The following is a 12427-nucleotide window of genomic DNA, read 5'->3' on the forward strand; positions in this document are numbered from 1 at the left end:
TTGTTAAATTTATGTCTGAAAAATGCAAAAGAAAATCAGTTCCTCAGTTTTACAATTGCTTTTAAAAAATAAAACAAGTTTTTTTTTTTAGTAAACAAAAATAAAACAAGTTAACTTCAAAAGTAAAAGAAATTAATTTTGATTGGGATGTTTGTAAAAAATTTCAAATACGCTTATATTCATATTTTCAACAATATTTTTATTCTACCATTCTAATCAAATTTTGACAGAATGTCATCTCGTCTATGAAACTCATTCCATTTCGTAAGAGAAAAAAGTAAGACGAGACTTTGATTATTACTGTTATCCTTAAAATATAATTTTTAGACAATCATCTTTTTAACATTAGTTCATTCAACACAATCCTTTCATAATAAATTCTATCAAAAAACTAAACTTATTGACCATTTCAATCCCATCCGAAATACCCAATGCAGTTAGAACTGAATATCAAACACAACAACCTCCTCGTTTCCATTTTTTTATGTCCTATGTAAAATACAAATGCTACATTCTCCATTAAGCAAATCGAGTTTTATTACATCAGATATGTACAAGTAAACTGTTGTTAAACAGAGCTACTACTAAGCCCAACGGGATCCACATGCAGAACACAACAACTTAGTTCCATGCCATGGAACAGAATAACTCTTGCACGATTCTGATTAACAACAAGCAAGTTGATGTTCTCCATCGGCCTATACCAGCTCCATGCTAATGCAAGAAAAATCGAGAATTTCTTTTATGCAAGGTTCTTGCATCTTTCCAAAGCCTGGACAACTATCAGTGAGGTACATACAACGTCTCTTCAAGGCGAATCAGAGCAGCACCTTCACTACACATAAGTGTCATAGAAAACTTTGAACATCACTGCTCCCTCAATTGCATTGGGATATCGATAAGTGCCCCTATAATCCAATATTGAACCAGGGTGACCATAAAGAGTTCATAGCTTCAGTTTGAGGAACCCCTATAATCCAATATTGAACCAGAGTGCCCATAGAGTTCATAGTTTCAGTTTGAGGAACGGGCGATGAGCAACAAAGACATGTCAAACACAAGGCAAATAAGATCCACGGCGACCACTATCAATTCCCACAATCAGGAGTATCTTGGGGCTCCTGTTTTTTAACTTGGTAAGCCTTTGTCTGCTTATCATAAGGTACTGCCCCCGATGCAGCTTCTTGATGCCTACTGTACATTTCATTCGCAGGCGGTGCTTTAGTAATCCACTTTGGAGGTGGTACTGGACGACCCATGTTCTGCACAAATCGGGGTTCTAAATTGATTGGTCCAGAATTTGGAAGCCTCGATGACCTAGGTCTCACTCCTTCTTCCATTGTTAAAGCAGAAAACCCAGCCTTCACATTGTAAGACTGTTCTTGATGCTGTGACCTAAATTGTGTCCTAAAATTGTGTCTGTCGTTCTGTCCACCATTAGATGTGAATGGATATCTAGGTCTAGCCATAACACCATGGTGATTAGGTTGTCCATAATAACCATTTGTGTTCTCGCCATCATATCTTTCATATCTAGAGGGTCCAGCTGCCCGGAATCTGTTCGTTGTATGGTGGGCTGGAGGTTGCTCCAAAAATCCACGTGAAGTATTATTCAATTTGATGTTAAGGGTGTTTTTGACAAGACGATGAGCTGCATCTCCTAGTTGAGGTCCAGCAATTGCTCCAGGTACTTGCAGCCTGTCAGAAGCATCACACAGAAAAGGGTAAGATTCTTGCTTCAAGAAACTCACATGCTTAAATTGATAGCCATGAGAACTTTTCAACCTCCTCAGAGATTGATTTTTCAGGATTTTCCACAAATGTATAGCTTGAAGAAAATACTGATGATCAATTCCCACAATTTCATCACAGTATGGCAAGGAAATAATGGTGTGCCCTTATCATATCGAACAGTAAACTTAACCATCAGTTTTAGCATAGTTGTAAATTGTAATCTTGTATGTTTGAATCCCAGCCAACAAGAACATGAAAATTATACTGCAGCAACCTGACATCCGCGTAGGAATAGATTCTCACCTTTGTCTGCTTTGCTGTTGCCGACCAACATTGTCTTCATGCCATAGCACAGGAACAGGTTTGATATCAATGGCTTTTATTATCTGCAATAAAAACACTGGCAAAGTAAGTGGTTTGTAAAATTGATAAAATAAGGAAACAAAAGGTATCAACATCTACTTTCCTTTTAAGAAAAAAAAACAGTAGGACGAAATAATAGAGCAGAACAGATTATTCCTTCCATGACAACTATCTGAGCATAGTTATAGCCAAAAGGATCTGGTTAATTATGTACATGAATAATCTAATAGTCATGGAGCTCCATCCACTAGATGAAGCAATCAACCTTAAGTAAGATGCGAAGAGCAGTCAGTGTATACAAACCTTTTCGGGTATTACTACACCATCTGGAAGTTCAGGGATATGTCTATGTCTACTAGGATGAAGATATGTAATATTTCTGAAATTCAAGAACACTCAACATGAGTTCTCCACCAAAGATTTCAAAATATTAGGTAGGTGTAGACTGCAGAGGACCAAACTTACAAGACTTGATTAGACTCGAGATCTTGCAATCCATTGATGGGAGAAGATACAATACTGCTGAAAACATTTCTCTCACATAACCAAAGATATCCATTCATCCCACCACTGCTAACAAAGATAACAAAACAAGTATATGAGCCTCCAAAACAGCTACCAAAATTCATGAACTATGAGTGACGACGGTTAGCATATTTACCAACCTAGCATTTGTGGCAATTGGAGAAACACATCTTTCATGTGAGGGTGACTGACTATAAGCTTTGCAGTACAATAAAATATGAGGAGCCAAATCATGCGCCCGGTTGACATAAAGCAAATCAAGCATCACACTATTCCGAAGCTGTTCTTCCTCCTGCACATAACAAAACATAAATTAAGCACTAAAGACACAAATAATGATTAGCTGCTTTAATGAATTCTTTTTCTGTAAAACATGAAGAACTCTTAAATGCATCTCAAAATCAACCCATTTGAAAAATTGTAAAAATTATCTGAAGCAAAAATCTTCCACTAATTGGTTAGCAAACATACAACAGAGGATTATTAACACTTCAAAATATATCAATTCAAAAAATGGCGACAGACGATCAACATTCAGCAATTCCTATTTCAAGAGTTGCACAGCTGGATTTCGGGTTGCCATGCTGCAGAGCACACCTTAATCCAACTCTTCTCTTATTTCAAGAGTGCTTGTAAAATAAATTAATAATCTCCGGAGATAAACAATTAGTGTTTGCATAATAAGTTCTGCATTATCCTAAATGTTGAAAATTTCCTAGAGTTCCAGAAGAAAAAGGCAGGCTTAATCTTACAGTTTATTTTTTGGTGAATTTGAAGGCCAACAATTTTAGATCACGAATCAAGTATTATTAGTCATGACTATCGTAAAAACCCCTCTCTACTGCCACACACACACAAACCAAACAAAAACAAAAACAAGAAAAAACTTAATTTCCAGACCGTTAATGTGTCTTCAATCTTCCTTGTGGCAGCAAGCAATTTCTTCTCATCAATGAACGGCAATTTGGCAACACCCTGAAAAGATTCCCCAACAGAAATTTTAAAAATCAACCTTAACTCCCACTTAATTCTAAGGCAGTTCTAATGTGTATACTGTATAAGTGTAATACCTGCCATGCAAATCGTTTTCCATTCATATCAATCTCGAAATCTGTCAAAAAGGTATCCCATATAATACCAGAATAAGAAAATATGTAAAAACATTGCAGAATAATTAGTCAATAAACAAGCGATCTCACCAGCAGGGTAGAAGTGTAAAATTGGTGAAGAATCAGTCATCAAATCCCTATATTTTTTAGGCAGTGCATTTGAACTGTAACAAAAAAATAGTAAGTATCAGGACAGAAAGCACGGTAAAGCACATCCAAGGACAGGAAAGGGAAGAAACCTTAAAGCAGGTAGGACCCCCATGAGCTGATCAAATGGTTTAAATGGCTCTCCCCGAAAGAAATGTATTTCTAGATCAGGTAGATCTTTAAGATCAGAAGCAAAGGGAGCATAATGATATGGGTAGTACCTGAAGAAACGATATCAATCGTGAGCACATTGAACAATGGTCAAGGGTAATAATTCGACTAAAACGAAAGAGACCTCCTAGCAATTCACATCCGTTGTCGACATGCAACTTCGATGATATTATATCTGACATCCCAGCCATCAGGGCATCCAGTCTATATTATGTTATATTAAATTGTTTCTAAAATAACAACTAGAAGCACCTAACTATCTTTGGGACTGTAACAGGGTTTAATGAAACTTAGAAGCCTGGAGGTCAAGACATTGATTGAGTGACCATTTAATTTAACATAATTATGAAAAAAGAATAATTCCACCATCTTGTGATCCTCTACAACTTCAAGTGAAACATTATAATGTTCAGATCACCTTAATACATCGCATCCATTATCCTAGGATATTATTAAGCAACAGAATAACCATATGCACAATTAAACATCCTAACAAACAGCTTTTAACCCTACAACAGGTCAAATTTGATCGTCTGAGACCAGCAGTGGGATAACTTCATGATTTCTGAGCACGAGTCTAAAAGGAGTCTGTGGTGCTATTTACCAAAATCTGATAGTTGTTACTAACAGTATATCATGCATGTAAATATACAAATGTACCATGTCAATCATTAACACACAAAAAAGCCACTAACCATTTCCATGAGCTTACACCATTATAATAATACTGGCAAACCCAACAAAGGCCTTCCACATATTTCAAGACCTACAAGGTAAATGAGAACAATGAGCTGTATTCTAATGTAATACATATTTTGTCAATAGCCAGAAAAGGGATAAGCAGGATAAGTGTCGTAAGAAAGCAAAATATTTAAAATCAACTAATCCATCTATCAATATTAAGAATATGCATGATGCATACTTTCTATCCAACATTGGATTTTGTGAAATATTTGTCCTGTGAAAAATTGTTCTTTGGTGTCAAGTTGAGTTTGATTTACACCAGTTAAGACAGACCGACTTTAGTGCAAACAATTAGTTAAAGGTAGCTAGCTAGTTAGGAGGATATATGGAGGGCGAAGGGCATGAATTGGGAGGTATCTAGATTGTAAAATTGGGATTTGAGGAGAGGGCAGAGCCTCGAGAAGTTTCTGAGCAACACCATTGTATCATTGGCTCTATTCCTGATGCTGTCTACATTGGGCAGGCAGGGAATTAGGTTTTCAGCAAACACAGATTCGTTCTATTCTCTCATGTTCCTTGGTACCAGTCCTGTACTATAGGAGTATAGGGCATTAAACAAGACCAAAGTGCCTAACAAGTTTCCAAAATGACTATTCAAAGCACAATATGGCCAAGATCCTCCCCTTTTGATGAAAGGCACAACTATCCCCTCCAAGGTGGAGGAAGTGATCATGTTCGCCCAGCAGCTGGATGAATTGCAACATGAGTTGAGGACCGATTTGTTAAAGGCTCAGGATCACATGCAGATTCATGCTAACAAGCATAGAAGACCACTGGTGTTTCAAGTTGGTGATATGGTTAACCTAAAGCAGCCTTAGGAGTTTAAGTCACAAGTTCAGAGAGGAATTGGGGTCTATTTAAGGTGCTAGAACGGATTGGTCAGGTAGATTATTAGTTGGAGCTTCTCAGTGGCAGCAGCACTCAGCCGGTTTTTCACATTTATCTGCTGAAGAAAGCAATATGATAAGAACCTTGGGAGAACCACACCACAAAAGCTAGCTGTTGTAGTTGGAGAGCCCAAGGCCTTATAAACCCCACATTAGAATCCCATACTTCCAATGTGGGACTCAAGTCCCATACCTTGCAATTGGGTCCTAACATCCCACCACGCTCCGCAGCCCCGGCGCCCACGCGGGCTGGCTGTGCACTAGTCCCTTGACTAGTCCCGGGCGAACACTGCAATGCCGACGTCACCACCCGCGCCGCTCGTTTGCAGCTGAGAGACATGGTGGAAGGCTCTGATACCAATTGATAAGAACCTTGGGAGAACCACACCACAAAAGCTAGCTGTAATAGTTGGAGAGCCCAAGGCCTTATAAACCCCACATTAGAATCTCATACTTCCAATGTGGGACTCGAGTCCCATACCTTGCAATTGGGTCCTAACACAATAGCAGCCCACAAGCAGGACCAAACTCTCCATCCCATGTTTTCTGCAGAGTGTGAATTGCAAGTTCAACAGGAAGATCTGCTAGCAATAAAAGAACTAATTTTGGAGAAAATAAAGTGTTAGCGAAGTGGAAGAATCTCTCTGAATTTGAGGACATCTGGGAATGACTGTCTACCCAACTTGAAGCATTTCCTACTCTCCACCTTGAGGTATCGATACGGATAGTCTTAACCCATGGATTAGGCCTCCAATTACAAAAATCTATGAAAGAGGAATAGGAGGGAAGTAGGCGACCACACCCCTAACTGTCAACAACTCAACATCAATGTGAAACTAACTGACTGACTTTAGTGCAAATAGCTAGTTAGTAAGGAAGATATATAGAGGGTGAAGGGAGTGAAATGAGATGCATGAGGAGAGGGATGAGCCTCTCAAAGTTTCTCAGAAACACCATTGTATCATTGGCTCTATGCCTAAATCTGTCTACATTGAGCCAGTTGGGAATTAGGGTTTTCTGCAGTAAAACACATATTCGTTCTATTCTCTCATCTTCCTGGCTTGGTACAAGTCCTATCAATGTCTAACACACAACCTAAAACAATGGTGTTTTAAACTTTTAGTGTGGACAATGCACAGCCCCACCTATTTAATGCTAAATTAACCTTTTTATTGAAAAATGGGAGCGACAAAGATCAAACTCTAGGCCACTTGGTGATAAAGACTTCAATACCATGTCATGAACCAACTACTACAAATGCTTAAACTGCTAGGTGAAAATATATGAATGTTTTTTATATTATATCTGTAACAATATATAAGCACACCAGAGAGTAGCAGGCCTGTTCATTGCATGGAAACATACTAAAAAAAAGCAACTCGATCCACCAATCAAAATTGATCAATTTGTACCGATATTACAGAAATGCCATTTCAGAGGAAAAAGTTTACCGCGCATGGCGATCCATAGGGCAGATTTAAATTAGTATAGAATCTGTAGATAATGTTATCCAAGAACAACAAAAACCTCAACAAAGTTTATGAGACTTAAGCCCGATAAATTGATAAACTTACTATATCCTTCTTAATTTTATCAATCTCCTTCTGACTTGACACACCAAACTTTTCAACATAATACCTGTCCTTGTATCCAGGATCCCCTAACTTAACCTGAAAAAATAAGAAATATTCAGCTCATTATGAAAATTGTGTCAGGATTTCTAGTTTGGTCATGTCATTAGATTTGATTTGATGTAGTCCAACATTGGCCTAGAATTGCTGTCAGAGACAAGCTACCCTTGGTGCATGTTTGGGAAAACCAATAAAATTACTTAGACAATCCAGAAAAACAATTCTGGTGGAGTTCCAAGACGTACAGTAGTAAGTCAACAATATAAAAGCTAAATTTAACAAAGAAAAATGCAGAAATTATTCTGGCAATAAATCTTAACACTGAACCTTATCCACAAGTGAGGCTCGTGGCTCTTCAGGCATTACTCCTCTTGCCCTAGCTCTCATCTCTTGATTATTTTCCATAACCTGTAAATGCAATCGCAAGAATTAAATGTCAAGAAACAGCTTATAAAAGCATATTTAAGGAACACGGCTAATGCATATCAGTTCATGAAGTTAATTAAAAAGCACAATACCTGCTGAACTCGAACTCGTTTCTGAAAGATTTGATCTTCGTGAACAGCAACGGACTGGATAAAATGTTCCAATCTATCCAAGCAAACCTAGGAGGCATAACGATGTTCACATTGCAACACTCATTATAAAAAAAAGATTTTCAAATTGATGATTAGCATTATCCTAAGCACAAACAAGCAACAGAAGAAGTGAAGAGATAATTGCTGGCGAAAGATGAACACAACTTAGTAGGACTGCAAAACGAGAAATTTACCTCACCCGCATGAGTAAGATAGCCCCCCACAGCAGTAAATTCCTTTCTATATATATGCATCAATAAATTTATAGCTCCCTGAAATAGTATAACGTCTATTAAATAGAACAGCACTGACCATTAAGTATAAAGACAAATAAAAGGGGCACAACCAAAGCATGTTAAGATCCCACAGCCAAAGCAATGAGATAGCAAGAAGCAGATGACAATGTCACAGTTTCTGTTAGGTTAGTATAACACAGGTGTCGGAAGATGCATACCTCCCTGATCTCTAGGGTTGGCATATGTGGAAGAAAGTCATTGCCAACAAAGAAGCAAAGAAATACAAAATCATCCACTACTCGTTCAAAGTCGATTTCAAAAGGAGGGTTGGGAATCTCCAATTCATATTGCAAATATTCACGCAGCACCCAGATGTTAAGAAACTGCGAATAGTAATACAATGAATTAGTTTAAAATTAAAAATACGACGAAAAGTAAAATGAAGATTCGGATCGCGAAGCTGGACTCTAATCCTCCAACCTGATACTTTTTCTTGTGAATTGGGATATCATCAGCACGATTCCAGTCCTCAGTTTTAGTGTCTGGCTTACCCCGACAATCAGCGGCGAAATGGCCAACTTGGCCACAAGAAAAACACTTATCCTGTTGTCCTGGTAAAGTGATTACCTGTTCACCAGGTTATCAATCATTTTAGACTATACATTAAGATCAATGAGCTAACAATATCATCCAGAAAATTCACACATTGGAAACTAACCTCCCTCAATATTGAAAAATGAACCTCATGTGTAGCTAAGGAGAGCATAATCAAATCAGCATCCTGGTTTAAAGAAAATAAAATAGCATTCAAAATCAAGGAAATGATAAAGACCCCAAAGAAAGAAGATGAAAATTCAAAATAGGACAAAAACTCACCAATCCATACAAACAATGTCGAGTATTTGGATTGAAACCGGGAAGGTTTCGTTGTAACCGGATGTATTCCATTATTTTATGCTCTCCCTCACCAGGTGCATTTGAATCAGTAAGTATAACCTTCAAATAATTAATCACCCAATGCAGCCCCATAAATAAATATATAGAGACAAAGCATCCTGAAAATCAGATGTATAAAGGAAAAGAAAAGACAGGATTATTCCACAAGACAGGAATTATCCAATCTTGAAGGGATCGAGCAGTATAATGAATTAATAGAATGAGATGTCAATCACACCTTTATTTTCTGCCAGCCAGGGTTGTGGTTCAATCTAGATTGTACATAATACTGAAGAGCCACCGACAGTGCTGCCATAAATTGAGTTCCAGGGGTAATGACATTTGAGTCTGAAGTCTCAGTCTTTTCTTTAGGCGATAAAAGATTTCCCTCGCCCTCAAATTCTTTCCTGAGCCTTTCCTCTTCAGCTTCCTACAATGTTTAGGCATAAGCATGGTAACTCAAACTTCACCACACACAAAAAAACTACGAGCCCCTTGAAAGCAGTAGCATATTAAAATTCTTACAGCCTCAGCTGCCTCCTTGGCAGCACGGAAACGCCGAGAACGTTGCTGATTCATTTTGGCCCTCGGCGCAACACCATCTGAAAATTTCAAAGTAAAGAAACAAATGGAAAAAGCTTAAGGGGCAACAAAAGTACATGTGAAAAGAAACAGGCGAAATGATGAAAGTGGTTTAAAGTAAAAACAGAAGCAGAGAATTATCAGTTTGAAGATTAAGCGCAATAGAACTAACTAAGACTCTTAACACTGCAGACTAACAAAAAAAGATAGTAGCTTTCTGAAACAGGTAAAATGATGAAAGTGGTTTAAAGTAAAAACAGAAGCAGGGAATTATCAGTTTGAAGATTAGGTCCCGTTTGGGAAAACAGCTTAATTAAACGCTTAAAGCATAAGCGCTTTTTCATAAGCTATCCTGAGTAGCTTATGAAAATAAGCTCAAAACAGCTTTTGGTAGGCCGTAAGCTGTTTGCATATGCTCTGCCAAACATTGACATAAGCGCTTATGCTATCAGATAAGCTCAAATAAGCTCTTCCAAAGGAGGCCTAAACGCTATAGAACTAAGACTCTTAACATCGCAGACTAACAAAATAGATTGTAGCATTCTGAAAATTGGATATGGGGTAGTTTGTTTTTTTGTTCAATAAAATCCAGAAAAGAAAAGAAACAGAAAAAGGGTTTTGAGAACCAAACTGCTAGATGTCAATACACTCCTTTAGCTCCAAAATCACAATGAGAATTCATACCAATTGCAAGGTAGAGAAGCTTCCTTGGACGAACCAACGAGAAGAGATGGTCAACATAGTCAAATATGGATTTGAACACATCATCATAGGTAGCAGGTGCTGGCTGCATTCAAAAGAATCAATAATCAAAGGAATCAGAAACTCCAGTTCAATCAATAACCACATTATGCAACAGTAAATCGAATTGAATTCAGAAAATTCGAGCCGCACGCACCTTGCCATCAGGGTGAAAACAAGGGTGAACGATGCCGTTCATGTCCAGGTACAGGTTGTCGAACTCCATGCCGTTGGGGTTGGGTTTTGTCAGGTCGATTGGGAGGTGAACGCCGTCGCCGACGACGGCGGGTTCGTCCTCCAGTACATCGGAGATCGAGAGCGGGTAGCGGTCGGCGAGCCACCGGTAAAACGCTGGCACTCCCATAATTACGGCGCTGTTCGGAATCTGGGACGACTTGTCGGTACAGTTCTAGTACTTCATTCAATTTGTCTTCCCCAGATGTTCTGTATATAAAACTACAAGAGGTAAATATAAATGATATTTTTATGTAAGTTATTTTTATTTATAAACATCCCGTCACCCTTCGGATGCCATCAGATTCAAGATTTAGTTACAATTAAGGTTCATCATTTCTCAACCCATAGTGTATTGTGTGGGGATTGAACCCGAAAGCTTGTGTTGTCAACTGAGCTACCCATCTTAGATAAATTTTTTTTAACAAAAATAAGTAATTATAATTTCATATATTTTATTTAATTTGAAGGGGATTTTGTGTGGGTGGATTATGCAACATTTAATGGGGCATGATTGTAACTTTCAAGGGGAATTGCATGAGGATCAAGGTCAAGTGATGGTTGAGCCCATGCATAGGTTACAAGCATGTGGGTGTGTTGACCAAAAAAAAAAGCAATGGCCTATGAATTGAATTTATGACAGATTGCCTTGGATTAAAACCGCATATGCTTCAAATTTCATTTACTTTTTTTTGAAAATAAATTTCATTTACATTAATTTCAAGCTGAAGAAAAAACACATATGCTTCACTAAATTTGATCTAGAAAATTTACTTTATTTAGAAGTAGAACACAACAATTCAACCATTAAACATACATCAAGTTCCTTATATACATTTTATCAAGCTCTTTATTTACAATGACAAATAATTTTTTTTTACTAATAAAAAAGAATTTATCAACATTTACTTGTTAAATTATAAAAAAGTAGTGACATATCACTACATGATTGAAACACTTAATAAAATAAATATGAAGATCTTGATATAAATTTTATCTTAACAACCAAATTCTAGTAACTTCATTAGTTTTCAAATGTGGTACACCAACTCAACAACAACTTCATTAAAATACTACACATGGTACAAATTACAATTTCACTCATTCTACATATTTCCTCCAATTTCAACCAACCAATTCCATTCTACACATTGCATTTGCATTTAGTAATGAAACTCATTGTGACTAACAATGAAGCTACATAACCCTTAATGGATCAAAATGTCAACATATTCCCATTCCTTAATTTAGTTCCTAATTAAGTTCTCTTTAAGTCTTCTAATCTTCTCTTTAAACTTTCCAGAATCCACATAAACTTTTTCATACCATGCTGACAATTGTGAAACTAATTTCTCACCCCACAGTTAAACACTAAACAATAGGGGCTGATTAATGAGTTTTTTCCGTTCACAACATTAAAATTTGAACCTTCAACCACTTACTTGAGGGATAAAATGATAAACCGCTGCACCTATTCATTTAGTTAACCAATAAGAGTTTAGAGATGTGTAAGAAATAGCTTTTTTTTACTTAATTTAATGGAACTTTTATATAATTTCAAATAATTATGTGGTACATCTTTAAATTCTTATTAGTTGTCAGCGTAGTGCATACAAATTGTTATTCTGTATTTGTAATAAGTTAATGTCAGAATGAAAGTAATATTTAGCAGTGGTTATTTGATTTGAAACTTTTTATTCCATTCTTATTTTCTTATCTTTATTAATACTGATTATGACCATTTGATTTTTTATATTTTCTTATCTTTATTAATACTGATTATGATCATTTGATTTTTTATTGGTTGTT

General features: G+C 36.9%; 1 protein-coding gene across 3 annotated transcripts; it reads right to left on the reverse strand.

Annotated features, from left to right (window-relative positions):
- Window positions 1-450: 450 nt before the first annotated feature.
- On the reverse strand, window positions 451-10835 carry LOC130718768 (5'-3' exoribonuclease 4-like). 3 transcript variants are annotated; one of them, XM_057569394.1, is made up of 22 exons: window positions 10542-10835; window positions 10328-10430; window positions 9587-9663; window positions 9300-9491; window positions 9002-9121; window positions 8844-8906; window positions 8606-8752; window positions 8344-8508; window positions 8084-8161; window positions 7830-7916; window positions 7639-7719; window positions 7255-7350; window positions 4745-4815; window positions 3971-4099; window positions 3822-3895; window positions 3693-3733; window positions 3523-3597; window positions 2763-2914; window positions 2563-2667; window positions 2401-2476; window positions 2038-2120; window positions 451-1698 (listed from the first exon to the last, which is right to left on the reverse strand). In XM_057569394.1, the coding sequence occupies exons 1-22, from the start codon at window positions 10746-10748 to the stop codon at window positions 1089-1091; spliced, it is 2832 nt and encodes a 943-aa protein (XP_057425377.1). In that variant the 5' UTR covers window positions 10749-10835; the 3' UTR covers window positions 451-1088. The 3 variants fall into 3 exon arrangements, with proteins under 3 accessions (XP_057425377.1, XP_057425375.1, XP_057425378.1); XM_057569392.1 differs by having other exon boundaries at window positions 2563-2670; XM_057569395.1 differs by lacking the exons at window positions 9587-9663; window positions 10328-10430; window positions 10542-10835 and having other exon boundaries at window positions 2563-2670; window positions 9002-9180; window positions 9300-9438.
- Window positions 10836-12427: the final 1592 nt, after the last annotated feature.

Source organism: Lotus japonicus, chromosome 5, assembly GCF_012489685.1.
Source record: "Lotus japonicus ecotype B-129 chromosome 5, LjGifu_v1.2".
Taxonomy (NCBI): Eukaryota; Viridiplantae; Streptophyta; class Magnoliopsida; order Fabales; family Fabaceae; genus Lotus; species Lotus japonicus.